Source organism: Panthera leo, chromosome E2 (genome assembly GCF_018350215.1).
Source record: "Panthera leo isolate Ple1 chromosome E2, P.leo_Ple1_pat1.1, whole genome shotgun sequence".
NCBI lineage: Eukaryota > Metazoa > Chordata > Mammalia > Carnivora > Felidae > Panthera > Panthera leo.
In genome coordinates, this window is record NC_056693.1 from 48,608,271 (window position 1) to 48,635,984 (window position 27,714).

Below are 27,714 nucleotides of genomic sequence, written 5' to 3' on the forward strand. Positions count from 1 at the left end.
ATAGATGAGGAATGCCCATCCCCCACATAGATCAAACTTTTAAATCTTTATCTCTGAATAGGTGAAGAAGCTCATTCTCTCGTTTATGTCCTTGCCACTGCAAGTGTGATCTCCCTGCAGCAGTGTAGATATCAGCATCTATGGGAGCCCTTTAGTATTCAGAATCTCGGGCCTCACTCCTAGACCTACGAAATCAGGATCTGCATTTTAAGATACCAGGTGATTCCTTAACAACTTACACTTTGAAAACTATTCAGTCATTCCCATTTGTCCTGATAGTAAATAAATGAAAAATCTAAGTCCGTTTTATAGATTATATATATGTTAGTATATATTATATATAAATAATATAAATATATATTATATAAATTATATATATTATATAAATATATAAATTTATATAATATATAAAAATAAATATATAATATAAATAACTATATAATATATATAAATAAATATATATTAAATAAATATATAAAAATATAAATATATATTAATATATATTACATTTTATTTATTTTTGAGAGATAGAGAGAGAGCACAACTGGGGGAGGGGGAGAGAGAGAGAGAGGGAGACACAGAATCCAAAGCAGGCTCCAGGCTCCCAGCTGTCAGCACAGAGCCCGATGTGGGGCTCAAACCCACAAACCGTGAGATCATGACCTGAGCCGAAGTCGGAAGCTCAACCAACTGAGCTACCCAGGCACCCCAATGATAAAAATATTTTAGGTGCTATGGGAGAATTAGAATCTAGGACTATATATTTCCAAAATGAAGTATTTTAGTTGTACTCTCTTGAGCTCTGTTAGCTTTGTCATGTCCCAAGAGGGTCAACCAGTGTTCTACTGCAGATGTGTGTAGTACTTATTCTTACCTGCAGGCCTATTTGGTTAGCCCAGAATAAACGTTTCTTAAAATACACAATTTGGATGTTGTATTGAGATAGCTTTCCTTCTAGTACATAGTTGACATTAAAAGAGGAAAATATCATAGAGAACTGGATAATTAGCTGAATAATTCAAGTAGAATGTTCAGAACAATCTGACTTTTGGGCCTCAATGATTTCTCTTCATGTGTATTGACCCAGTTGTTGGGTGAATGAAAATAAATTTTAAAAAAAATGTCTCTGGGCCACCTGGTTAAGCTTCCAACTCTTGGTTTCAGCGCAGGTCAAGATCTCAAGATCTCATAGTTTGTGAGTTCAAGCCTTGTGCTGTTAGCTTGGAGCCTGCTTGGGATTTTCCCTCTCTCTGTCCCTCCCCCTCTCACTGTTGCTCTATCTCAAAATAGATAATATATACTTATATATATACTATATATATATAAATATAAACTTAAAAAGTATATATGTTTTTAATTCTTTCACTAGTGAAGGTGCTATCTGTTGGGGTCAGGTTAAGGCAGGGTAAAGATAGGAGTCAGAGGCTAAAAATTTTAGCAGTCAAAGGCTTTATTTGGGAACTAAGGTCTCCGGCAAGGTTCCATGACTCAGGGAGAGAGAGAGAGAGGAGTCAGGGAAGTCGCCCCCAAGTGTGGTGGGGTGGGGTTTTTAAGCTGCAGCGGTTCCGGGTTTAGGTCCGGGTGGGCCTTTTTCGCGTCAGGTCGTGCTGTCGCTCGGTGATTGGTTGACCTCCAGTTCGTTCTGGGACGCTACTAGGGGCTTTTCGTTGGGTTGCGCTGGCAAGATGGCCATCCCCTCTACTGTGGTTCCAAGGACATCCTAACACTATCTTAATAGTGACAACTCTGGCAACATAGTGAAGTTATTGAGACTACAACCAATATTACTTTTATTTTTAAAGTATAATGTGTACAATTTTGGCTTTCCATTTTAATTGTGGTGGCACACAGTCTGACCTATTTCTCAGATTGTTTAGGCTAAATATGCTATTTTGCATCAGAGCCAATTTGCATCAGAAAAAAATTGCCCTTATCTGTCTTAATCTTTTTTTTTTAAGTTTTTCTTTTCTTTTTTTTTTAACGTTTATTCATTTTTGAGAGGCAGAGAGAGACAGAGCATGAGCAGGGGAGGGGCAGAGAGAGAGGGAGACACAGAATCCAAAGCAGGCTCCAGGCTCTGAGCCATCAGCACAGCGCCCGACGCGGGGCTCGAACTCACAGAGTGTGAGATCATGACCTGAGCCGAAGTCGGACGCTCAACCGACTGAGCCACCCAGGCGCCCCAGCTGTCTTAATCTTTGAGTGTCTCGGTGTCTTCAGGTGTTAAAAGCAGGTAATATTAGTAACTCCTTGTAAGGTTGTTGTGAAGATCAGATCAAAAGTTTAGATCAGTGCCGGTTGCATCCTAAACGCTCAACAAATGTAAATAAGTAGGATGATGATTAATGAATCACTGTGAACTGGGAAGTTAATTCAAGTGATTTTTTTTTTTTTTTACACTGGCTTTTGAGCTTGACCTTCTTTTTGTATAGAATGCTCTTTTACATATAAAAGTAAAATATTTCTGCAATATCTTTAACCCAGTTAAGACCAGATCAGCAGCACAACTTTATTTATATTCATGTGTTTGGATATATGAGTTGATGGAGGTAATAGTGTAGTGGTTTAAGAGTATGGGCTTTAGGAGCACGTAGCTGGCTCAGTGGGTAGAGCATGACTCTTGATCTCAGGGGAGCTGAGTTCAGGCCCCACACTGGGCATAGAGCTTATTTAAAAAAAAGAAGAAAAGAAAAGAAAGAAAGAAAGAGTTAAACACATGTGGGTTTGGATCATAGTTCTGTAAGTTACTCTTCTGAGCAAACTTGGGCAAGGCAGTTACCTCATCTGTAAAGACGGATGCCAGTTGACCTGCCTCATATGTAGTTGAAAAATCAAGTGGAACAATCTGTGTAAAATACAATGCTTCACATATAAATATTTACTATTATTTTTCAAAGGCAAATTGAGGACCAGATACCAACTCAATCGTCCCTCTTCAAGTACTGAATCTTTCACACCAAATCCAAGAAGGTCTGACAAAGACAAGTGTAACCATGAGCACAACAAATCAGAATCTTTTAAGTCTGAAAACCATCCTGCGACTAAAATGAACACAACAGAACTGTACAGCAAAAGCTGTGACCTCTACCAAACATGTCGCCCGTTACCCTTATTAACCAAGTCAACTATGAGAACTTTGCAAACGAAAATGTCGGCCTCCAGAAACCAGTCACGTGACGTACTCCAGTCCCTTCTTTCCCCGCCATTGCATCAGCCGATTTAGAGCCGCCTTCCTGGAACCCGACTAATAAGCTGATTCGTGCTCGGGTTGATTGGCATGATGACTGACCAATAAGTGTCCCGGGTAGGTAAGCCATGGCGGGGCACTCTCCATGGGCGCGCTCTGATTGGGCAGGGCCGTGCGGGTTGCGGTCCGGCGTGGCTCCGGGCGGGTGCAGCTGCTCGTCTGCAGGAACAGGTAACCGCGAGCTCTGGGTGGTGGGCTCTGAGGGAGGAGTTAGGGGCGACGACCTTTGAGGGAAGCAGACGGACCCCGGACAGTTCTGAGGCGCCGCGAGAGCGGCTGGGTCCTGAGGCCTGAGAGCTCAGTTGCCCTAGCGGGTCTCTGGGCCAGGCCTCGCGAGGCCTCTGGAACCGGAGCCTGAGCTGGAGTCGGTGCGGGCAGCCGCCTGGCTACAGCGCAGCGGGAGAAAGGCCTCTTGTAGACCCCTGGAGCGCCGAGGGTGGAGTGGCCTCGGGTGGCCTTGCCGAGGACCAGGACCTTGGGAGGATCACGGTTGCCATTGACTACCCGCCCAAAGCTGCGGTTTTTTTTATGTCCCCCGGTTTTAATCCCCTAGGGGCGGGCGAGGATTTGGGGGTGGTAGTGAGGGTGGTCTGGATGGTTGGAACGCCTCTTGTGAGTCATTTCCTAATTTCTTAAAATTAGCTAAGTAGCTGATCCTGGTTCAGGTTCACCTGGAAGCACTTTCTATGCCCCATCATATTCAGCTATTACTTTGTCGGAGTCTGTATTTCCCGGTGTGCTTTAAGTTCACTAACAGTTTGCTGCTAAAGGATTATACCTAATCCTGAAGTACTTATTTAGCAACCATTGTACTAGATGTTGAGGATATACCCCTTTGGTGAGCAGAAATCAGTCATGATTCTCACAGAGGTGAAACTTCCAGCCTGTTGGGGACATGGACATGAAACAAGCAGTCCAATGCGTGTGGAAGTTATGAAGGGAAGACACATGGAGCTACCAGAATAAAATAAGGAGAATCTGGTCAAGGAGAAGCCTTTCTTAAATAAGTCTCTGCAATTGATAATGTCAAAAATGAGGAAACAAGTAGGAAAATGGAAAGAGGAGTAGGGTAGGCATAAAGAGCACATTGAAAGGTCCTGTGGCTGGAGCCTCAACCAAGGGCCAGTGTGATTTAAGGTACTCAAGACCTTCACAGCCCTGTTTGGAAGTGGAATCTGAGGACCATCCTTTTTGCTACCTCTGTATCTCATACAGCCTTCTAGTATATTTATACTGAATAAATAAATTTGTGATGGTGACACAGTTTTTTTGTTTGTTTGTTTGTTTTTTAGTAGTCTCAGCCTCCATAGAGCTTATTGTCAATATATTGGATCCTTACATCATTTTGCAGTTATTTCTGTATGTGACTGTCTCCCTGTTGAGGGCAGAGAGTCATTCTTCTCGATTCCCAGCACAGTGTGCATTTATGTAGGTTGAATGAGTGAGCAAAATGGAAAATTTATGTGTCCTTTGTACTTCAGTTTATTTACCTCAGGTAGCCCATTTAGAGAAGGAGCAATGAACATTCTGAAACTGTGCTGTTGCTCAGTCAGAATTGGCACTCTACGTTCATGTTTGCCACCATTACGATTTAGTGAGAGCCATGATGAGGAGGGAGAAGGAAGAATATGGTGTGACAGAGTTTCTAAAAACCCTAGCCTTGACTCTCAGCATGGACATAAAAATCCTTATCTATGGGCGTTTTATTCAGCTCTTTGCCTCTTTCAGCCAGTGTTTCACCATCTTTTTGCCCAAAGGGCTTTTGTTTGAGTAATGAGTTGATTGAATTGTGACTAAATCAGTTGAAATTGTGTTTAAGCATAAATCTGAGTCACAGTCTCTTGTTCACCTTGTATGTCTTTATTTTTTATCATCCTTATACGAAGGAAGAAAGGCCTTTGTACTAAGTGACTTAAGGTAATAGCATCCATATTCCTATAGCGCTTTCCAGTGTACAAATTGCTTCCCAAATATAGGATGGCTTTTGAGTGTCACGATACCTGGGTGGAGTAGGCAGAGTAGATCCTACTTTTTTCACAAAAAAGGAAACGAGTTGTGATAAAGTGACTTATTTAAGGTTAGAGTTGGGTCTTGAATCCTAGAGAGTTAGCTAATGTCAGTGAGATGGTTCCCATTTTTTTCCAGATGCCCAGTGCTGCATGGCCCTACAGCACTATGCCAGTGATTGGTACCCTCCACTAAGGGCTGTCACTTTTCCCTAACCTGCCTCTCAGAAAAATCATAATAGATGTGAAAGGTTTTGAAATTGTAAAGTTGTTTTATTTCCCAGTTTCTCTTCTGATTCCCTTTCTTTTTCCACTGGCTGTGAGCTCCACTTCCTCAGTGTGGCTGCACCTTCCTCACTCCCTAGGAATCTAATAGGTGGGAAGGTCGCAATCTACCGGTTGTGCTGGGGGTGCTTAGGCTAGGTGGGGGTAAGTATAGTCCTACTTGCAGGCGGTCCCAGGTGTAGCCAGGCCCATCCCCAGGTCCACTGTGTTGCCACCAGCCTCCCCAAGATGGTCAGACCAAACCCAGAGACCCTGGCTTTAGGGATAATAGGATTTTGCATGATTCTAGGCATGTAGATGAACAGAGCTGGAAGGATCCTTAGAGTTCATCTCATATGGACCCCTTTTTTTGTTGGTGAGGTAAAGTAACTCCCTTAAGGACTTGAAGCTAGGACTGGAACCCAGGTCTCTTGAGCATTCCCCCAACCCCAGTGAGCTGCTCTGCTGGACCATAAACCATGACGTTTTTATTCTGATTTCCTAATTCCTGGCCTAGGCCATGGCAGACGTTTGGTGTAAATGAATACGTGAAGAAAGCACTCATGCTCTACTTGATGTGTTGGTATATTGAACCTTTTGAGGTTGGGACAGAAAGGAAGAACACGTGGGCCTGTTGCCTGCTGCTGCAGCAAATTTTGTTTCGATGATGATTTTAGCCTTGGATGTTACAACATAGAGGTTTTAGGATCAAACAGCTTACCGGTAGGATCAAGCAGCTTACCGGTGTCCTGCTTTGACTTGGCCTGAGAAGCCAGGAATCTTGTGTAATGTCTGCTTGTCTCTTAGTTTCATTTCTCCTAATTTTCCTTTATTTTTTCTTTGGTTAGTTCCATAGGGTTAGTTTCAAGATGGACTCAACTCTAACAGCAAGTGAAATACGGCAGCGATTTATAGATTTCTTTAAGAGAAACGAGCACACTTATGTTCACTCATCTGCCACCATCCCATTGGACGATCCCACTTTGCTCTTTGCCAATGCGGGCATGAACCAGGTAAGGGTTTTTTGCTTTTTCATAACAGTTTATTTATTTACTTTTATTTTTTATTTTTATTTTTATTAACATTTATTTATTTTCTTTTTTTTAATTTAATTTAATTTTTTTTAATGTTTATTTATTTTTGAGACAGAGAGAGACAGAGCATGAACGGGGGAGGGTCAGAGAGAGAGGGAGACACAGAATCTGAAACAGGCTCCAGGCTCTGAGCCGTCAGCACATAGCCCAACGCGGGGCTCGAACCCACGGACCGTGAGATCATGACCTGAGCCGAAGTCAGACGCTTAACCGACTGAGCCACCCAGGCGCCCCAATATTTATTTATTTTCAAGAGACAGAAAGAGCGCAAGTGAGGGAGGGGCAGAGAGAGAGGGAGAGACAGAATCTGAAACAAGCTGCAGGCTGTGAGCTGTCAGCACAGAGCCTGAAGTGGGACTTGAACCCATGAACCGCGAGATTATGACCTGAGCCGAAGTTGGATGCTTAACAGACTGAGCCACCCAGGCGCCCCTATTTTTTATTTATTTTTTAAGTGTTTGTTAAAATTAAAAAAAAAAAAAAAAAAAAAAGAGGTTAGAGTGGGAGAGAGCCAAAGCTTAAGAGACTCTTAAAAACTGAGAACAAACTGGGGGTTGATGGGGGGTGGGAGGGAGGGGAGGGTGGGTGATGGGTATTGAGGAGGGCACCTTTTGGGATGAGCACTGGGTGTTGTATAGAAACCAGTTTGACAATAAATTTCATACATTGAAAAAAAAATGTTTGTTTATTTTTGAGAGAGACAGAGAGCCAGAGGGAGAGGGGCAGAGAGAGAGAGAGAGAGAGAGAGAGAAAGGGAGGGAGAGAGAGAAACCCATGCGGGCTCCGTGCCGTGAGCATAGAGCCCAATGTGCGGCTTGAACTTGCATACCGTGAGATCATGAGCTTAACCCAAACCAAGAGTTGGACCCTTAATAGACTGAGCCATCCAGGCACCCCTATTTATTTTATTTTTTTACAATGAGAGAGCACATGCTTGCAAGGGGAGGGGCAGAGGGAGAGGGAGAGAGAGAATCTTAAGCAGGCTCCATGCCTAGCATGGAGCCTAACTCTAGGCTCAATCTCATGACTGTGAGACTATGACCTGAGCCAAAATCAAGAGTTGAAGGCTCAACTGACTGAGCCACTGAGACGCCCTCACTTTATTTATATTTTTAAGTAAGCTCAATGCCCAACATGGGACTTGACCTCCTGACCCTGAGATCAAGAATCACATGCTTTATGGACTGAGCCAGCCAGGCGCCCCTAGTCTGTAAAGTCTTGCTTTTATTTTCTGCTAAGGAAAAAGCTGGGTTTTATTAGTCATTGGCTAGGTTAATCTTGCTGAGCTCTGAAGAGACTTTTTAACTCAGCTATTGTCATTCTCCTTCAATCCTCCATTATCCTTGTTTGTTTTTTTTTTTTTTAATGAGTTCTTCACGATTCTTTCAAAGCTTTGCATTCATTCCCATTCTGAACCATGCAGCTTTACTGATTTTTTAAAAACTCTTTCTTGAAGCTGCTGCCACTGATGCCAGTTTAGATCCACTGCTGAAGAAACTATTAGTAGGATTTATGTTTGGGGCAATTGAACTATAAAATGTAAAAGATCATTTGAAAGCTTTATTGTGATGTTGAAAACTGTTTACCAGGCTGATTATGGAAGTGGATTCAGGTTAGATAGTGCTCTCACGGTTTTCCTTTGGTGGTTCTTTTGGAGCCCTGCTTAACACAGTGTACCCACTGGCCCTTAGAATGTGTCTCACTCTGGGTAAAGGATAAGTTGACATTTTCTTTTCTTTCTGGTCTCTTTCCTGGCATGGAAAGTTAGAGGCAATGGGAACATTTTCCATCTTGTATAACGTTAACTATGAAATTATACAGGTTTTCAATTATATGTGTAAATCTTTTGTATACACTTGGGATGGGGGCACTGATTTTATGTGGACTTGCAAGGTGATTGGTTTTCTGGAACACTGGAGAGGTTCTTTTCTACTCAGGCATTCCTAGGCATGGGTTTTGTCTTCTCCCACATGTGCTGACTATACTTGGGAGAAGAACCATGAGAGTTCAGTGTTTCTAAATGTTCTGTGAATAACAGTGATTATTCCCCTCTATGTAGCACTTACTATATGCCAGGCACTGATCTATGTCTTTTATGTATGTTGACTAATTTGATCCTCACTCTGTACTGAAGCACTCACAGCTCAAGTAAATAGCCCAAGCTGACATAGCTGGTATGCGCTGGAGTGTGGATTTGAGCCTAGGTAGTCATTTGCTTAATTTTTGTGCTGTACTGTCTCTTAATCAGAGATATCTTTTTTTTTTTTTTTTTAATGTTTATTGACTTTTTTAAGAGAAAGAGAGAGAGCGCAAGTGGGGGAGAGACAGAGGGAGAGGAAGACACAGCAGGCTCCAGGCTCTGAGCTGTCAGCACAGAGCCTGACGCGGGGCTCGAACTCATGGACCGCGAGATCATGACCTGAGCCGAAGTCGGACGCTTAACCGACTGAGCCACCCAGGCGCCCCTTAATCAGAGATATCTTAATGGTTGTTTTGCTTCTTTTTTTTCTTTATAATATTTTGAAACAGTATTTATTATACATCTGCCCTTTTTCAGGTACTAGACTAGGTGCTGGATATACAAAGATAAGTAATAATAGTTATTGTTTTTAAGAAGTTCATGGTCTGGGAGCACCTGGGTGGCTCACTCTAAGTGTCTGACTTCAGCTCAGGGCACAATCTCACAGATGATGAATTTAAGCCCTGTGTTGGGCCCTGCGCTGACAGCTCAGAGCCTGGAGCCTGCTTCGGATTCTGTGTCTCCCTCTCTCTCTGCCCTTCCCCCACTCATGCTCTGTCTCTCAAAAATAAATAAACATAAAAAAAAAAAAGGAGTTCATGGTCTAGTTCAGAACTGTCTAATGGAATTTTCTGCAGTGATAGTAATGTTCTATATTTGGGCTGCCCAATATGGTAGCCCCTAGCCATGCATGATTATTTGTTTAGATTTTTAATTAATTAATTTATTTTTAAAAGTAATCTCTACACCCAGCGTGGAACTCGAACTTAACAACCGTAAGATCAGGAGTTGCATGTTCCTCTGACTGAGCCAACCAGGCGCCCCCATGCATGATTATTGAGTTAGTGTGACCGAAGAACAGAAATTTTTTGTTTTTAAAAATTCTAATTAGTTTCTAATTATTTCATTTTAATTAATTTAAGTTTACAAGTAACAAGTGACCAGTGGTTACCAAATTGGACAGGTCTAGTGGGAAAATAAAACTAAGTCACATAACAATGATACATCAAATTATAACTTGATAAATATTCAGGGCAAATAATATCTTCTGTCTAAACATCCAGTCATTCATTAAATGTGCTGATTTTACTCCCTTAATAGGTCTCCATTTTTTTCTCCCTTATCACCTTTACTATTGAGCCAGCACATCACTTTGTACTCTTTTATTTTTCTTCTTTTTTCTTTTTATTCAATGTTATTTTAGAGAGAGAGAAGGAGAGGGGCAGAGGGAGAGAGAGAGAATCTTAAGCAGGCTCCACGCTTAGTGTGCAGCCTGATGCAGGGCTCAGTCCCACCCCATGACCCTGGGATTGTGACCTGAGCTGAAATCAAGAGTCGGATGCTCAACCAACTGAGCCACACAGGCTTGCTGACTTTTTTTTTTTAAAGTAAGCTGTATGCCCAATGTGGTGCTTGAACAGGGAAGATGAAGAGTCGCTCACTCTACCAACTAAGCCAGCCCAGCACCCCCAGCACATCAGTTTTAGAATAAGTTCTTCCAGAAAGATGTAAGTCCTGACCACCAGAGACTTGTGAGGAAGCACAGGTTTCCCTACATCAGCCTCTGGCTGTTATCACACATCCAGGAGGCCTTTTCCTTGTGCAGGTGGTGTTACTGGCAGTGGTTGAGACCGTTAGAGAACTAGGACAGGGACAAGCTGCTTCAAGATCAGCTGCCTCTATCGCAGCCCTGTCAGGCCACCTGCCTCAGAATTTTCCCTATTCCAGGCTAATTAAATTACAAACTGAACAGTTCATGTGTGGTTTCTTCCTGCCAGCCTGATAGAGCTGCAGCTCCTTAAAGGTTGAAACGTTCCCCTTTTTTTTTTTAGTTCAAACCCATCTTTCTGAACACTATTGACCCATCTCACCCGATGGCAAAGCTGAGCAGAGCTGCCAATACCCAGAAATGCATCCGGGCTGGGGGCAAACACAATGATCTCGATGATGTGGGCAAGGATGTCTATCATCACACCTTCTTTGAGATGTTGGGCTCCTGGTCTTTTGGAGATTATTTTAAGGTAAGCTCAAAAAGGAGATCAGTTTGGGGTTTTGAGTGAAATGGTCATTTCCATTGAAGGAAATTGGTTCTAATTTTGCTTGTTTTAAGATATGCAGTATCATTATCCAGGAGATTCAGGAGTGAAGGGCATTTATTAATACTAAGACTTCCTGGAAGCAGTGCCTATCATTTGATTTCAATTTACATTTGGGTGTCTCCTATAAATTGATCCAGAATTTGGCTGTGTTTACAGTGAAGGTATTATAGTTTCATATTTGTGTTCCTAAGGATCTGGACTTTTCCTACTCATACTAAATGGGTTTTGGTTTGGCCACACGACACATACTTCTTTTTGTTATTTTGTAGGAATTGGCATGTAAGATGGCTCTGGAGCTTCTCACCCAAGAGTTTGGCATTCCAGTTGAAAGACTTTACGTTACTTACTTTGGTGGGGATGAAGCTGCCGGCTTAGAACCAGACCTGGAGTGCAAACAGATCTGGCAAAACTTGGGGTAGGAACGCATCTCACATGTTGAGGGTGTGGAGGAATAAAGTGATTCCTGACTCAGTGCCAGAGACGGGTCTTAGGTCTTGGAGTGCATTGCCTTTTCCAGTTTTGGGCTGTGCAGTTTGAGGGGGAGTGGGGAGTGACTGGGAGCAATTCTTCTTTGGTGCATTCATCGCTTCTTACTAGATTTACTTGATCATTCCAGTGTTCAAAGCCTGTATATATAAGTCTCTCATTGTTCTGCTTTTTATATATTTTTAGAAATTGTGCATATAGTGCATATGTTGTATAAATTCACACTACAGTACATAGAAATGTGAAAAATAGGAAATAGAAGATCCTTAAGATTAATCAGTGTTAATAGTTTGATGCCCCGTGTATATAGTCTTCCAGGCATTTGTTTGTATTTCTGTCACCCTGTGTATATGTGTGTGTGTTTTTCAACACACTGGTTTTCTTCATATGAAACATGTTATTTCTTATGGAAATGGAATGGACTCAAACAGATTGAGGACAAAGGAAGTTTGTTTATTTTAAGTTTATTTATTGATTTTGAGAGAGCACAGAAGGGGCAGAGAGAGGGAGGGAGAGAGAAAGAATCCCAAGCAGGCTCTGAACCATCAGCTTGGAGCCTTATGTGGGGCTCGAACTCATGACCTGTGAGATCATGACCTGAGCTGAAGTCAGACACTTAACTGATTGAGCCACCCAGGTGCCTGGGTTGTTTTATTTTATTTTTTTTCCCCTTTAACGTAATATAATTCTAAAGAAAAATCACGGAGCATGAAAGTTGATGTGACAGATGAGCAGTATGTATTCTGCGCTTTGAACTTAATAGGACTTATGAGGTGCAACATCAAGAGGAATCTGAAAATGGGGTGACATACCTCCTGTAGATAGCTGGCATGCCTATGTCTTTGTCTCATTTTTTTTATTCTTTTACTTTAAGTCTTAAAAAAGAGGCATAGGTTTTTACCATGCTTAACTAGTGCCACTTCTCTGTTTCATTCATTCTGTCATTTATTAACTAATTACTTTTACTCCACGTATGTTATTCCAACCCAGCTTCCCCTGGTACTTGGTCTGAAATCCCTACTTGGTTAGACGCTATGTTCTAAGTGTACTTGGGACATTTTGGGCAGTAATGCATGGGAACCTTACATACTACTCTTGACTTTGGAGTCCTGTTTTGCTTGGCTTGTGTATGTCCAGACTCTGTCAAGCAAGCACAGTCTTTTTTTTTTTTTTTTTTAAGGAGGCTTCATGCCCAGTGCAGAGACCAGTGCAGGGCTTGAACTCACGACCCTGAGATCATGACTTGAGCTGAGATCAAGAGTCGGACGCTTAACGAACTGAGCCATCCAGGCACCCCTGCAAGCACAATCTCTTTTGAGTGCACTGTTGTCTAGCGGCTCTCAGCAGAGTCCAATATTTTAGAAATATTTTGATCTTATTAAATTCTTTTCGGTATCATCTTAGGGTGAAAGACTTGACTACGTTGGGGCCTAGAGAAATGGCTTGAAATACTCAGCAGGGTTTTTTGTTTTGTTTTCTCAGCAGGGTTTTAATGTTTTTTTTTTTTTTTAATTTTTTAATGTTTATTATTTATTTTTGAGAGAGAGACAGAGCACGGCCAGGGAAGGGGCAGAGAGAGAGAGGGAGACACAGAATCCGAAGCAGACTCCAGGCTCTGAGCTGTCAGCACAGAACCCGATATGGGTCTCAAACCCACAAACCATGAGATCATGACCTGAGCCGAAGTCGGACGCTTAACTGACTGAGCCACCCAGGCGCCCCGGTGTTTTAATGCTTATAATAACTGTCATACAGGAAAGTCATTTCAGTTTTTAAAACAAAGGAACATTTGCAAAGAAAAGATTTGCTTAAATTCTGATCATATTCAGCATGGATGTTTTCATTTTTATGTGTTCCTTTCTATGCTTTATCCATACCTCTGCTTATTTTTATGTAGTTATGATGGCAGCCTATGTGTATTTTGTATTCTATTGTAGTCACTCTTGAGAAGAGTCATGTTCTGCATCTTCAGGCTCAGCCTTAGTAATTGCCAAAGAGTGCGCCTTTTTTTTTTTTTTTTTTTTTTTTTTAATAGAAACGCATAAGGTCTTTTGATGGTGAGTGCAAGTCTGGGCAGAATCATTGTCATTGGTTGTAACTGTGTTTGTCTTCACCACTCTGCGCAGGCTGGATGACTCCAAAATCCTGCCTGGCAACATGAAGGATAACTTCTGGGAGATGGGTGACACAGGCCCCTGTGGTCCGTGCAGTGAGATCCACTATGACCGGATTGGTGGTCGGGATGCTGCACACCTCGTCAACCAAGATGACCCCAATGTGCTGGAGATTTGGAACCTTGTGTTCATCCAGTATAACAGGTGGCCTTGGGGTCCTGGACTGTATCTGCTAATAGCAACGCCTTTCCTCAAGCCAAATAGAGAAAGAGGAACTTGGAGCACAAGGCTGTCTTCTCATCCTCATCTTTGGGGACAGTGGAGTGGAGCTAAAGCAGGCACTAAAGGCATCAGGAGAGCCTGATGACTTTATTTATTTACTTAGATTTTATTTTTCAGGTTTTCCTTCTGATCTCTGAGACAGAGCAGAGATCTAATCTTTTATAAACTAGTTTTATTCCACATAGTACCTGCTTAAGGACTGACTATTCTTGTAATGTCATTTTTGTGGTAATTTGCACTGCTGTGTTAAAGCTCATTTCCTGGAAGCTCACCTTACTCTGTAATAGATCCCTGATTACTTCTTCCCTTTTTCCCTCTACTCCCCTCCTCCCACCAAACCAGGCAGAGGAAAGTGGCAAATAGTCACAGCCTGCAATCTGTGCTTTCTGTAAATGAGTTTTAGCCAGCAGGAAGGGGTGGCACCCCAGAGTGCTTGTTTCAACTTCCTTTTTCTCTGGATCATGCAGGGAAACCGATGGCATTTTGAAACCTCTTCCCAAGAAAAGCATTGACACGGGGATGGGCCTGGAGCGACTGGTGTCTGTGCTGCAAAATAAGATGTCCAACTATGACACTGACCTTTTTGTTCCTTACTTTGAGGCCATTCAGAAGGTACTGGTCCTATCGCAAACATTGCAAACTTCCCTGGAGGCTGGGCTGTTAGGCTGGACAGTTAGCAGTACTCTCAGAGATAAAATAATCATGTGCTTTGCCAGCTAAGGGTCCCTGTGACCACCTGCCAACTTAATCATTAATCACCTGAGGCTCTAAGCACCAGGTGGTGTAGTTTGTTGAGTGCAGGGGCCTGGCTGGAGGCTCTTTACTCCTGCTGTCACCTTTCTTGGTGTTATAAAGTCTGGCAAGAGGGCCAGCCTTTTTCTTAATGCCCACTCAGTCTTCTCAGAACCTTCTGGCGCAAGGCAGTGCCAGAAGCTCTGCTTCCTAATGAGCTGCCTCCTGGTTTTTACCTGTAGGGCACAGGTGCCCGGCCATACACTGGGAAGGTTGGTGCTGATGATGCCGATGGGATCGATATGGCCTATCGGGTCCTGGCTGACCACGCCCGGACCATCACCGTGGCACTGGCGGATGGTGGTCGACCTGACAACACAGGGCGGGGGTGAGTGAATTACATATGTGACAGGGTTAGGACTGCCACTGTGAGTTTGATGACTTCCTGTGAAACTGAAAGCCGTACCTTATTATTGTTTTCTTTGTCATTTCGGTAGTCGGAGGGGTCCCTTTATGTTTTTTATGGATTAAGAGAGCTCCGGCTCAACATTACAGAGTTGCCACTATATTAAATCTTTGGTGCTAAGTACAAGATGTGGTCAAGATTGTATTTCAGGCTGTCTGATAGGATATTGGCAGGGTGGGATGGGGTAGGTATTGATTGGCCCTGGACAGCTTTATTATTGACAGGGAGGACTTGGAGTTGTGGGCATCAGCCATCTGGGTTGTACCTGCCTCCATTTCTGGGTCAGCAGAATGTGGTAGAAAAACAAACTGGGGTTACCCCAGGTCACCCTTAATGCATATTTGTGGGTATATTCCTGAGTTTTCTGCTGGACTGTGTTAATGACCTTGGCACATAAAAGAAGCAGTCTTAGAATAAAACAAAGTCTCTGGAAAAGAAAGACAAAAAGCTGGTCATGTTGCTTTGGATAGAATTCCAAAAGCTCCATTACAAAATGCTTAGCTGGGAAGGTTGTCTAGAGGAGATGGTCTTCTGCCTCTTACAGGTATGTGTTGAGACGAATTCTCCGCCGGGCTGTTCGATATTCCCACGAGAAACTCAACGCCTGCAGGGGTTTCTTTGCCACATTAGTAGATGTTGTTGTCCAGTCCTTGGTAGGTATATCTCCCTGCTTACCTCTTTTTTCCTAATGCACACAGCTTAGAGGGATGGGGTGAGAAATCATATACTGCTAATGAGAGTTTTTAGGGGGGTCATAGAATGGTCTCTGTCTTTGTTGTGCCCACATCTCTGTTTCCTCTTTGCCAGGGAGATGCATTTCCTGAGCTAAAGAAGGACCCAGATATGGTGAAGGACATCATTAATGAAGAGGAAGTGCAATTTCTCAAGACTCTTAGCAGAGGGCGTCGTATCTTGGACAGGAAAATTCAGAGCCTGGGAGACTGTAAAACCATTCCTGGTAAGGACCAGTTTGTTCCTTTTTTCATCCAGCCTGGTTCATCTTTCCAGAAGAGGCAAGCCCTTTTTCACAAATGACAGCGGAGTCTGTGTCTCCAAGGGCTGTGGATAGCTTGATAACGCTGCTTTTGGTATAAAATGGTGTTTACAGTAAAATTATAAAAGTATTATGTTATTGTGGCAAAGTATTTAAAGAACACAGAAGTAAAAAATGAGGATTCTTTTTCCTAAACTCATTTTTCAGAGGTAACGATTCTTAAGAGTTGTATAACTATTCAGACCTTTTATCTGTTTGCATACAAACGTATGTAGGGGGGTGTGTGTTTTCCAGCAAAAATGGGAACATATGGTATATACTGTTTTGCAACTTGCTTTGTGTTTTACTAGACTGGAAAATTAATTCAAAAAAACTTTTATTTTTTTAACTTTTTATTTCAGTGTAATGGACAAGGGGAAAGCCTGATGAATTTCCACAAACAGAATACACTTATGTTCAGATTAAGAAACAGAACTTTTACTAGGAGACCTCTTGTGGTTCCTCCAGGTCAATTCTGAAAGATTTGATGGATTTTCTGACAAGTGCACAGAACCAATACTAACTTGCCTTGTCTCCAATTCTTCTGTCACTGCCAGCATCCTTTGGGAAGGGCTTGGGATGAAAAGGAAGAGGCTATGTCATTTTTCTTTTAATTTTTTTTATGTTTAGTTATTTTAGAGAGCACACGCGTGTGCACTCATCCACAGGGGAGGGGTTAGAGAGAGGGGGAGACAGAGAATCCCAAGCTGGCTCCACGCTGTTAGCACAGAGCATGACTCCGGGCTCAAACTCACAAAGCTCGAGATCATGACCTGAGCCAAAATGAAGAGTTGGACGCTGAATCAACTGAGCTACCCAGGTGCCTCTGTCTGCATCATTCTTACACAATTCTTTTGTGTTGTGCAGGGGACACTGCATGGCTTCTCTATGACACCTATGGCTTTCCAGTGGATCTCACTGGACTGATTGCTGAAGAGAAGGGCCTGGTGGTAGATATGGATGGATTTGAAGAGGAGAGGAAACTGGCCCAGGTAAAGAACTTGGGGAGTGAGCAGAAAACCCAGCACGAAACAAGGCAGGACTTGGCTGCAAAGCAAACAAGAGTTCCTTCCATTAAAGTCTTTGAAAGTCTGTTTTTCCCAAGACCACTGCGTGTCAAGTAGGGGCTCTCCAGCCCAGGGGGATATTTGGTAGTGATGTATGAAGACAGTTTTTGGTTTTTGCAACCGAGGGTGGGATGGTACCAGTGTCAGGTGGGTAGAGATCAGGGATGCCGCTCAACATCGTACAGTGGACAGCCCCCCAGAGCACAGAATTCCCTGGCTCCAAGTGTCGGTAGTGCCAAGATTGAAAAACTCTGTTCTGGAGCTTTATATTGAGCATAGTTTAGCGATTTTTGAGTCCTTCAGAATTCTTTTTTTCCACATTAAGGCAACTTCTGTTTCTTTCTCATACTGGTAGCTGAAATCACAGGGCAAGGGAGCTGGTGCGGAAGATCTCATTATGCTGGACATTTATGCTATTGAAGAGCTCAGGGAGAAGGGTCTGGAAGCAACAGATGATTCCCCGAAGTATAATTACCATTCGGATTCCAGTGGGAGCTATGGTATGTTACTCTGCTTACTGTGCTTACCTCGGGTAGCTTTTGAGAGGGGTCTCCATCCAGATTAGGAACCGAGGATATCTATTGTGGCCTCTCCTGTCATGCTGTGTAGCCCTGCTCTGTGATTTTATACTAGAGTCCGTTGGCGATTAATTTTCTCTTTATTTTGGAATAATTATAGATTCATAGGGAGTTGTGGAAACATTTACAGGGACAGTCCTTGTCCCCTGTACCCAGTTTCCTCTAATTGTAACACCCTGCAGAAAACCAGGAAATGGCCACTGATACAGCCTTTAGTGGCTGTTGAATTTTGCATCAGGACAGTGGCATTTTAAAGTTACGAAATCAAAAGAAATAAACAGGTAATACATAGTTCCTCTTTTTTGCTCCAGCAGAGATACCTAAATGTATCTAGGCAAGCCCACAAAATGAATACATTTTTTGTGAATTGACCTTGGGAATACGGGATTTATTACTACTCCTAAATACTTACCAGACTTGCTAGGTTTCTGCTCAGTAGCTCAGAGTTAGAGTGACCAGAACTATCAAAGTTTTACCTGGGAACTCCTCAGTCCCAGTTACCTATTCCCTGTGACAGTGGGTCACCCTACTGGGTGTTACATTCCCTAGTGTGAAGCCCTTTGGTGGAGTCTAATGGGCTTGCTTGTAAAATAAAATTAGACACTTAGGACCTAAGGAGAGCTTGAGAAATAGAATCGAGCAAAAGCCAGCTAAGAGCATGTGAATGAAGTCATTGACCCTGTTTTCCCCTTTCTGTGCAGCATTTGAGAGTGCAGTGGCTACAGTGATGGCTCTGCGCAGGGATAAGATGTTCGTGGAAGAAGTGTCCACGGGCCAGGAGTGTGGAGTGGTGCTGGACAAGACCTGTTTCTATGCTGAGCAAGGAGGGCAGATCTATGATGAAGGCTACCTGGTGAAGGTTGAAGACAGCGGCGAAGACGTGAGCAAACAGTTCTTCCTTGTCAGCCAGGAAGGGGAATCCAACAGAGGGCTGGGCCTGGACGCAGTGTTGCTTTTCTGGCTCCTCATAATCCTGGCATTGCGGAGCAGACATGACCAGTCTTTGAGTTGCAGTCCGTTGTCAGTGTCTCTGAAGCTGAGGCAGCTGCCTCTCGTACCACTGACTTCATTGCCATTAGGTCCCCTCTTAGCAGGATCCCTGCAGTTAGGCTGCTTGGTTGATCCTGGGTCCTCCCAGCTTTCCTCGTGAATAAGAAGAGGGCAGACATCTTGCAGAAACCTTGGCCTCTAGCTCTGCCAGTGCAGACTCTGTGATCTTGGACGAGTTTCCTAGTCTCATGGGCTTGAAGTTCCTTATGATGGCTTTAAATTCCCTAAGGTGCTCCTAAAGGGAACGTCTATGTATCTGTGAATATATATGCATATATATGCACATATATAAAGTGGTCTGTATATTTAATGGTAAATATAGGTATTGTTAAACCTTAAAAACAAAACCATTATTTTACCAGGAAAAGTGAGTTTATTGGGGAATAGCAGAGAATGGCAACTTGGGACATGCAAGCTGTGGCAAAACCATAGGCAAGTCCAACAAACAAAGAAGAGGAACTGATATTTTATAGACGAGAAGGAGGAAGAAGTTGGGAGCGGTTGTTTAAAGGAAAGTCCATGAGAGAAAATCACGAATTTGGCGTGTTGATGGTTTCTCACTGGCAGAGTTACAGGGGTAGTTGATTTCTTGCAGGAGATGCAATGTGCATCTTCCCTTGTTAGGGCCTGTAATTGATGGTTCTTTCCTGTTGAGGATTCCCAGTTGGGTCTGTAATTGACAGTTCTTTCTGAAATTGATTACTGCTTCTGATCCTAGCTCCCTGGCTCCACTTTAATGAGGTTTCTCCTTACTAGTTTTTGGTGTATAATAATAGTGCACGTATATATGTACAATAAGTACAGCGGTATTAACGGTGCAACATGTGTATAATGGTATATACACACTAGTAAGGAGGGTCTTAGAGAATGTGTGTGTAGCATGTACTATATATAAAAATATATAAGATTTGGATTTATTTACTTACTGGTCTCCTGGACTCCTTTTAGAAAACAGAGTTTACAGTGAAGAATGCTCAGGTGCGAGGAGGGTATGTGCTGCACATCGGGACCATCTACGGCAGCCTGAGAGTGGGGGACCAGGTCCGGCTGTTTATTGATGAGGTGAGTTGTGTTATGCTAGTTGGCACTAGACCTGATTAGTAATCCTGTTCCTTTTTTTTTTTTTTTTTAATTTAAATTTCAGCTTTATTGAGGTACAGTTGACATATAACATTCTAAGATATTAAAGTGTACATCATGGTGATTTGATACACATTATGAAAAGTATTCATCTCCTTTGGCTTTAAATTGGTCTATCATTATTGTTACTCCTAAGTGAAATTGTAAGTAGATTATTATAAATCGGGTGCAGGAGTATATTTTATGACGGGTGCAGCAGCAAGTTATTAAATGTGTATGTTCCCAAGTCAGGTGACAGTGATTTTTGTTTTATTTATTTCTTATTTTAGAGACAGAGAGAGAGAGAGCAGTGTGAGCAGGGGAGATGGACAGACGGGGAGAGAGAGAATCTTAAGCGGCCTCCATGCTCGGTGTAGAGCCCATTGTGGAGCTTGATCCCATGACCTGAGGATCATGATCTGAGCTGAAATCAAGAGTCAGATGCTCAGTTGAATCACCCAGGCACCCCTGATTTTATTTATTTTAATTTTATATATTTATTTTAAGTAACCTCTGTACCCAGCGTGGGACTCGAACTCCCAACTCTGAGATCAAAAGTCAAATGCTCTTCTGACTGAGCCAGCCAGGCACCCCAGATGACAGTGATATTAGTTGAGACTTACGGACTTGTTTCATGGATTGCCTTTCTCCAGATTAACCTCAAATACTTCTTCAGGATCCTGAAATTCTGTATTAATTAGGAAATAGGTTTTGTTTGTGTGACAGAGCTCCAAAATAACAGTAGATTAAAACAAGATAGAAATGTGTTTCTCACCTCAAAGTCCAAGCTGATATAGAGGCTCCGCCCCACAAAATCATAGAGCCCAGCTATTCCTTGCTTGTTTGTCTATCATCATTCCTGGGATGCTGCGCTTGATTTCATAGTCCAAGAAGGTAGCCATCAGATCCATTTCTAGGCTAGGAGTGGGCAAACTTTTTGTGTAAGGTTCCAGATAGTAAGTAATTTTGGTTTTGTGAGCCATATGGTCTCAATCACAACTATATACTTACGATATTGTAGCATAAGAGCACCATAGACAATATGTAACCACATGGGAGTGGCTGTGTTCCAGCCTATTTGTAAAAATGAACAACAGGCTAGATTTGGCCCACAGGCCATAATTTACCAACTCTTGTTCTAGACAGTGGGAAAGAGCAAGGGGAGGGCATGTTCCTTCCCTTTAAGGGTGTGCATCATACCTGCTTACAACCCACTGACCGGAATTTATTCATATGGCCACAATTAACTGCAAGGGAGGCTGGGAAATGTAGCTCTTATTCTGGGCAGCCATGTATCCACCTAAAAATTCGAGTAGTCGGGAAGGAGAGAGCAGGTATGACTAGCACACCTCTCCACCAGCTGCCTCTGCCCTTCACAGCCCCGACGGAGGCCCATCATGAGCAACCACACAGCTACTCACATTCTGAACTTCGCCCTGCGCTCTGTGCTCGGGGAAGCTGACCAGAGAGGCTCCCTGGTTGCTCCTGACCGCCTTCGGTTTGACTTCACTGCCAAAGGAGCCATGTCCACCCAGCAGATCAAGGAGGCTGAAGAGATTGCTAACGGGATGATTGAGGCAGCCAAGGTAGGTGTGTGTAAGCTCTTGGGTCGTGAGCCTTGCTTCTTCCCTCACTTTCCCTCCGTGGAACCTTCTCAGCAGTACAGATGCCCTTCCTCTATTGTACATACCCTGCCAAGCCTGCACATTTGTTTGAAGCAGTGATTGTCAGCCACACTGGGTGTAGGGGCAGTAGTGGTATCCTGCAGAGCAGCCTTAGGGCCCCTGGGGAGGGGGCAGAGGGAGGTTTTTGCTCCACCCCCTCCTTGGGACAATCAGAGCTCTTCTGGTTTTGTCTCCTTCATATGTAGTGCATCCATGTAAGATTTGGTTCACAGTTGAGCAAAATAATTGGAAATTCCCATTTTGATCCCCTTGACTTTACATGTAGTGCCTTGTATCAGCAGGCTCAGGGCACGTGATGGGTAGAGCCAGGATTAGACTCCCAGAATCTTGCCTGCAAGACCACAAGGCCACACTTTCCCTGCCACTGCCTGCTGCACCTCCAGAGAAGATCTTTTCCCAGCTTTTTTCTGTCTTCTTTCCATGGCAGCCTGTCTACACCCAGGATTGTCCCCTGGCAGCAGCTAAAGCCATTCAGGGCCTGCGGGCTGTGTTTGATGAAACCTATCCTGACCCTGTGCGAGTCGTCTCCATTGGGGTCCCAGTGTCCGAGCTGTTGGATGACCCCTCTGGTCCTGCTGGCTCACTCACTTCTGTTGAGTTCTGTGGGGGAACGTGAGTACATCAGGGGGAGCAGTGGATGGACTCACTTTTGGTTAATTTGGTGCTACCCTTGGAGGATGTGGGTAATAGGCTAGACCCACTCTTATTTTTCTAAGGTTGGCATGAAGTTCTCAGAAATGTACTTGCCAAACAGCACTCCCAAGAACCTTAGTGTCTTGTGCCCCTGTCAAACCCCTTGGTGTCTGATGTTGACATTTGCTGGGTTTGTGATGAAATATTCTTCCTAGGCTGGGGAAAAGCATAATCTTAACACTTATAGTTGCTTGCTCTTGTGTCCTGGGCTGATCCTGACAATGCGGCCTATGAATTCAGGATTCAGGAAGGCCATGGAGCGGTCACTACGTTCCCCAGCTGGTCCTAGCTCTTCTCCACCGCTGGGCCTTCACTTAGCTTCCTTGGCCAGCTTGAGCAGCATCTGGGGGTTAACCCCATTGTGTCAGGGCCCCTGAGTCAGGCTCTGCTCAGCTCAGCCAACCCAGCTCAGGTTGGCTTGGGAGAGGCACTTGTTTGTTCCAACTTGCAGTCCGCTGTAGCCCTTGGGGTCATTTTGGGATGGTGTGGTGGCCTGGGAAGCTCCTGCTTGCACAGGAATCTTGTCGAGAAGAACATTCTTAAGGTCATGATGGAGGCCCTCCCGGGCCTCCTGCTAGCCTCAGGCAGGTAGGGAACAGGTGAGCATATGGAGGAAGGGGTAGGGATTTGGGGCACCACATTCCTGGCCCTCCTCTGCCCAGCTGAATCAGGCTTTCAGATGAGTCCCACTCTGCTTTAATGCCTCCTTAGACATTCTTTGGAGCACAGAAAACTGCGTGCAAAGCCTTTATACCACTCTCTCAGAATGACTGAAAGTTCATGAACTCAGAGTTTGAAGTTCTCTGAGCAATTGGGGAATAAAACCTATTTACGGCGGGGTGGGGGGGTGGGGGTGGGGGGTGGGTGTGGCACCTGGATGGCTCAGTCGGTTAAGCGTCCGGCTTCGGCTCAGGTCATGATATCACAGTTTGTGAGTTCAAGCCCTGCATAGGGCTCTGTGCTGACAGCTCAGTGCCTGGAGCTGCTTCAGATTCTGTTTCTCCCTCTCTGTCCCTCCCTGCCTCGCATTCTCTCTCTTTCAAAAATAAATAAACATTAAAAAAAAATTAAAACCCCCAAACCTTTTTACAGGGTTGTGGTGAGATTTTAAAGGTAATCCTCCAATATTCTCAGCTAGTGGCAGGGATAGAAGAATATAGTTTATGTTCCAAAGAGGACCAAAAATAATGAATATAGAGCCTGCCAGAGTAGCATTGTGTTGGGTGTTAGGGATTACAAAGCACTTTTGTTTGATTTCCTTTGATTTTCATTGTAGTCCTCTGAGGGACAATTATCCCCCGTTTTACTTAATGTATTTTTAAAAAAATGTTTATTTATTTTTGAGAGAGAAAGAGCACAAGCAGGGGAAGAGCAGAGAGAGAGGAAGACAGGACTTGAAGCGGGCTCTGTGCGGACAGCAGAGAGCCCAGTGTGGGGCTTGAACTCACGAACTGTGAGATCATGACCTGAGCTGAAGTTGGGACGTTTAACCGACAGAGCCACCCAGGAGCCCCAGATTATCCCCATTTTATACATGAGAAAACTGAAGCTCAGAAAGGTGGTGTTTTGCTCAGTGTCGGAGTGCTCTTAGCCCCAGACTTTCCTGGGCTTCCTGTCTGAGCCATACCCTAAAGTCAACTTGAAGGGCCTCTTCCCACTGTCCCCTCGAGGGAAGTTCCCTGGGACCTGAAAGACCTCAGGTCCTCACCAAGGGCAGATGTGGTAAGGACCGGGATGCATGGGCTTTCTTGTCACCACGGACTTTATGTTCTGCCATTCAGGCACCTGCAGAATTCGAGTCACGCGGGAGCTTTTGTGATTGTGAGTGAAGAAGCTATTGCCAAGGGCATCCGGAGGATTGTTGCTGTCACAGGTGCGGAAGCCCAGAAGGTGAGCACATCAGGCTGGTTCATGGCTTATACGAAAAAGGTAGGAAGAGCCCAGTCTGTGAATTAGGTAGCTGGTTTTGTAGCTGCTGCATTCAGATTTGGAAGTACAATGCTACCCCCCAAATGTCCTCTGGTTACTCCTATCTGGCAGAAGAAAGCCACCACCACACGAGACTTCCTAGCTATGTTGTGTTTGATCTTTAAAAATATATGTAAATCCTGCTATTTGCTCCATAGCGTATCTGTGTCTAGAAGGGTAAACCATGATTTTGCCGTGGCTTCCAGTGCCCCCAGCCACTTCCTGCCATCTCCCTAAGGGTACGTGCCTAGTTTGAGATGCACTGTGTACAGGGATAGTGGCCCTGGGGGTGGGGCTGTAGCTGGTGCCTGATGTGTGCTGAAGCTTGAGGATTGATCATTTCATTGGGGTGAGAAGGCCTCCTAACTCAGGAGTTCTTGTTTATCTCCTGAGCCTGAGTTAGTGCAGCCTTTCTGCTGGTCAGACCGGTGAGGAGGGTGCTCTTTTCTGGGGTACAAGGCTGCCAACACATGCTCCTTGGAGGACAAGAAACTTCTGGTGTCCTGGGGATGTGATGTTCCATAGCCTGCCATCAGTTGCCACAGTTGTTTCCAGACAAGAGTGAAGCTGAAAGTTACCTGACTGGGAGTTTACAACTCTGATTGTCTCTGTGCAGGCCCTCAGGAAGGCGGAGAGCTTGAAGAAATCTCTCTCTGTCATGGAGGCCAAAGTGAAGGCCCAGACTGCGCCAAATAAGGATGTGCAGAGGGAGATCGCTGACCTTGGTGAGGTAGGTGCGGCCTCCCTCCTCAGGCCCTGCTCAGTGCCAAGTGCTAGGCCAGATAAATCACACACTCCCTGAAGAACTCTCAGATCCTGGTTCCCAGTGGCCCTTGAACTGACTGCTGTTATCTGGCAGCCTTGCAAAGGAGACTCCGTGGATCCTGGTCTGTGGACCCCTGGCATCTGCTTGCTGCCCCCATTGCCAATGGCAGAGCCTGTTCCAAGCATGAGTGGGCAGCAGTGTTGAGGGAGTTGGGGGAGTGGGTACCCACTATTTCCAGGTCTCCTCATGTCTGTTAATAGGTGGGGGCTTCCTGTGAGCCCATTACAGGCTGTATTCACTGCTTGGTAGGGACCAGCGCTTATAGGGGGTCCCAGCCCTCCTTATCTGCCTCTTTCTCTCTTGCCCTACTTGTTACATCTGCCGTAGTTGCTCATAAAGTGACCTGGTCTTAAGGCCAGTGGATACCTTTTTGTTTTTTGTTTTCACTCTCCTCCTAGATAGTAGTCAGGGAAGACTTTCCTAGATAGTAGTCAGGGAAGACTTTGGTGTTGAAAGACAGAAGGGTGGGATGGACTTGGGCCTCACATCCTAGTGGTCCAGGTCCCAGTGGTGTTCTGGTTCTCGTTGCAGGCCCTGGCCACCGTAGTCATCCCCCAGTGGCAGAAGGACGAATTCCGGGAGAATCTCAAATCCCTGAAGAAGATCATGGATGACCTGGACCGGGCTAGCAAAGCTGATGTCCAGAAGCGAGTGAGTCCCACAGTGCTGGTGGCTGAAGGGAGCCGGGAGGATTCACCCAGCAAAGACTGTGCAGACCGCTGTCTGGGCCTTTGACCTCAGGCCTCTCTTCTGGACTTCCTTGCAGGTGTTGGAGAAGACAAAGCAGCTCATTGACAGCAACCCCAACCAACCCCTTGTCATCTTGGAGATGGAGAACGGCGCCTCAGCCAAGGCAACGCAGGGGCTGGGACTGCACGTGCTGCCCTGTGCCTGTCCACTACTTGTCTCTTCTTGGGGCCTCAGCCCTCTGGTGGCTGGAGTCTGAGCTTTGTGGCTCTGAGTGGAGTGGTTGCCTGACAGCCTGCTCTCTGGGATTGAGGTTAGGCTGAGCCATGGAGAGACCTGGTGGCTGTGGAGCTACAGCTCCTGAGATGGAAGGCAAACCTCAGAGCCAGAGATGTGGGCAGGGCCTTGTTCTTGGGGCCTTCTCCGTGAGTCTCCCGGGACTAGCACCTGCTCTTAGAGGGGGTAGCAGTCGGGGGTGCTCTGAAAACTGATCTCCACAGGGTCGCTGCCCTGTGGAGAGCGTGGCTCCCCTTCCCGAGGCCACGGCCTGACAGCCGGTTTCCCCACAGGCCCTGAATGAAGCCTTGAAGCTCTTCAAGACACATTCCCCTCAGACATCTGCCATGCTCTTCACGGTGGATAATGAAGCTGGCAAGATCACGTGCTTGTGTCAAGTCCCCCAGGTCAGCACACCCTGCAGCCCTGTGCTGTTTGTCGTGGTATTGGTAGCTTTTCTGAGGAAGCTTGCTTCTTAGAGTTGTTTGCCAAGACCCTTGTGTGTGGCTCCAACCAGTTAGAAAAGGCCATTCTCCTGGCCACCTGTTTGTCACCTCCTCCAGCACCGCTACCCTCAGGCCTTGTCCTAGGGGCTGTGTGTAACTGTGCTGATACCCGGCTTTGCGCTCTGCGTGCCTCACCCTGGCTGCGGGCTGGTCTCTATCGGTAGCAGCACCCAAGCAGGTGGGAGTGGGTGTCTGTGGCTCCCCCATCCTTTTTATTTTTGTCCCTTCTCCATGTCTCCCTCAGTCTCATCCTCTGTCCTGACTCCCACTTTTCCTTTTTGTCTTCCAGAATGCGGCCAACAGGGGCCTGAAAGCCAGTGAGTGGGTACAGCAGGTGTCAGGCCTGATGGATGGCAAAGGTGGTGGCAAAGATGTGTCTGCTCAGGCCACAGGCAAGAATGTGGGCTGCCTGCAGGAGGCATTGCAACTGGCCACTTCCTTTGCCCAGCTCCGCCTGGGAGATGTGAAGAACTGAGTGGTAGGGGCAGCTTCCACTGGGAAGCATCCTTCCCTCACCCGATGCATCCGTCCAGCCAGCTCTCCATCTGCCACGAGGACACGTGAATCTGCCCTCCTAACCCAGCACTAACTGGAACTCACCTGGGAGCTGGCCCGTGACTCAGTGCCCACGTTAGGTTTCTTCCCTGAGCCCTACACACCAGCGCCATCTGTGTAAAACCACTACCCCAGGATTGCTATTTATCACTGTCATGCTCGTGTCTGTAGATAGAGTTCTTTGTAGGCCTGAGGTTGTGGGTCTACAGGGAGGAATCATTTTTGCTGCAGAGAATAAAAGGACCATGTGCAATACTTGATGATGCCATGTGATCTCTTAACCCCCACCTTCCCCTGTGTAACAGCCTGTGGCTCCTTGGGTATCTATCGAATAAATGCTGTGCCTCCACCTGGCTTCTGGTTGTGGTCCTCACCAAGTCCAGCTCCAGACCCCTGAAATTTGGGAATGGCCCAAATTTGGGATTACCTGAAGACACTTGTGGAGGTGGCCCATAGAACGTGGGGCTGGAGGGTGAGATGGAGAAAGGCATTAGTCATTCAGTAGAAGATGGGCCATGGGGTTACTGGAAGCAGTTCATAGGAGAAGCTCTCCATTTCCTAGGCCTGTGTCCCTCCCTTTTGATGTTGAGTCGTTGGGTGTGAGATCAGAGGTGTTCTCCAGTACAGGAGGTATTTAGGGTA

General features: G+C 45.0%; 1 protein-coding gene across 3 annotated transcripts; it reads left to right on the top strand.

The window, feature by feature from the left end:
- Positions 1 to 24: 24 nt before the first annotated feature.
- On the top strand, positions 25 to 27,327 carry AARS1 (alanyl-tRNA synthetase 1). Of its 3 annotated transcripts, XM_042920893.1 has the most exons (22): positions 25 to 219; positions 2,898 to 3,304; positions 6,366 to 6,530; positions 10,683 to 10,871; positions 11,219 to 11,364; positions 13,562 to 13,753; positions 14,299 to 14,443; positions 14,806 to 14,951; positions 15,574 to 15,682; positions 15,837 to 15,987; positions 16,930 to 17,054; positions 17,485 to 17,629; positions 18,409 to 18,587; positions 19,706 to 19,819; positions 21,256 to 21,462; positions 21,989 to 22,173; positions 24,036 to 24,144; positions 24,839 to 24,952; positions 25,580 to 25,699; positions 25,815 to 25,901; positions 26,305 to 26,418; positions 26,807 to 27,327. In XM_042920893.1, the coding sequence occupies exons 3-22, from the start codon at positions 6,387 to 6,389 to the stop codon at positions 26,990 to 26,992; spliced, it is 2,907 nt and encodes a 968-aa protein (XP_042776827.1). In that variant the 5' UTR covers positions 25 to 219; positions 2,898 to 3,304; positions 6,366 to 6,386; the 3' UTR covers positions 26,993 to 27,327. The 3 variants fall into 3 exon arrangements, with proteins under 3 accessions (XP_042776827.1, XP_042776826.1, XP_042776828.1); XM_042920892.1 differs by lacking the exons at positions 25 to 219; positions 2,898 to 3,304 and adding an exon at positions 3,340 to 3,418; XM_042920894.1 differs by lacking the exons at positions 25 to 219; positions 2,898 to 3,304 and adding an exon at positions 3,518 to 3,766.
- The last annotated feature ends 387 nt before the right edge of the window (positions 27,328 to 27,714 follow it).

Coding starts and splice junctions, on each gene's coding strand:
- AARS1 (XM_042920893.1), top strand. CDS start 6,387: ATGGACTCAACTCTAACAGCAAGTGAAATACGGCAGCGATTTATAGAT. Junction 15,683..15,836: donor ATGTTGTTGTCCAGTCCTTG/GTAGGTATATCT, acceptor CCTCTTTGCCAG/GGAGATGCATTTCCTGAGCT. Junction 17,630..18,408: donor GGATTCCAGTGGGAGCTATG/GTATGTTACTCT, acceptor CTTTCTGTGCAG/CATTTGAGAGTGCAGTGGCT.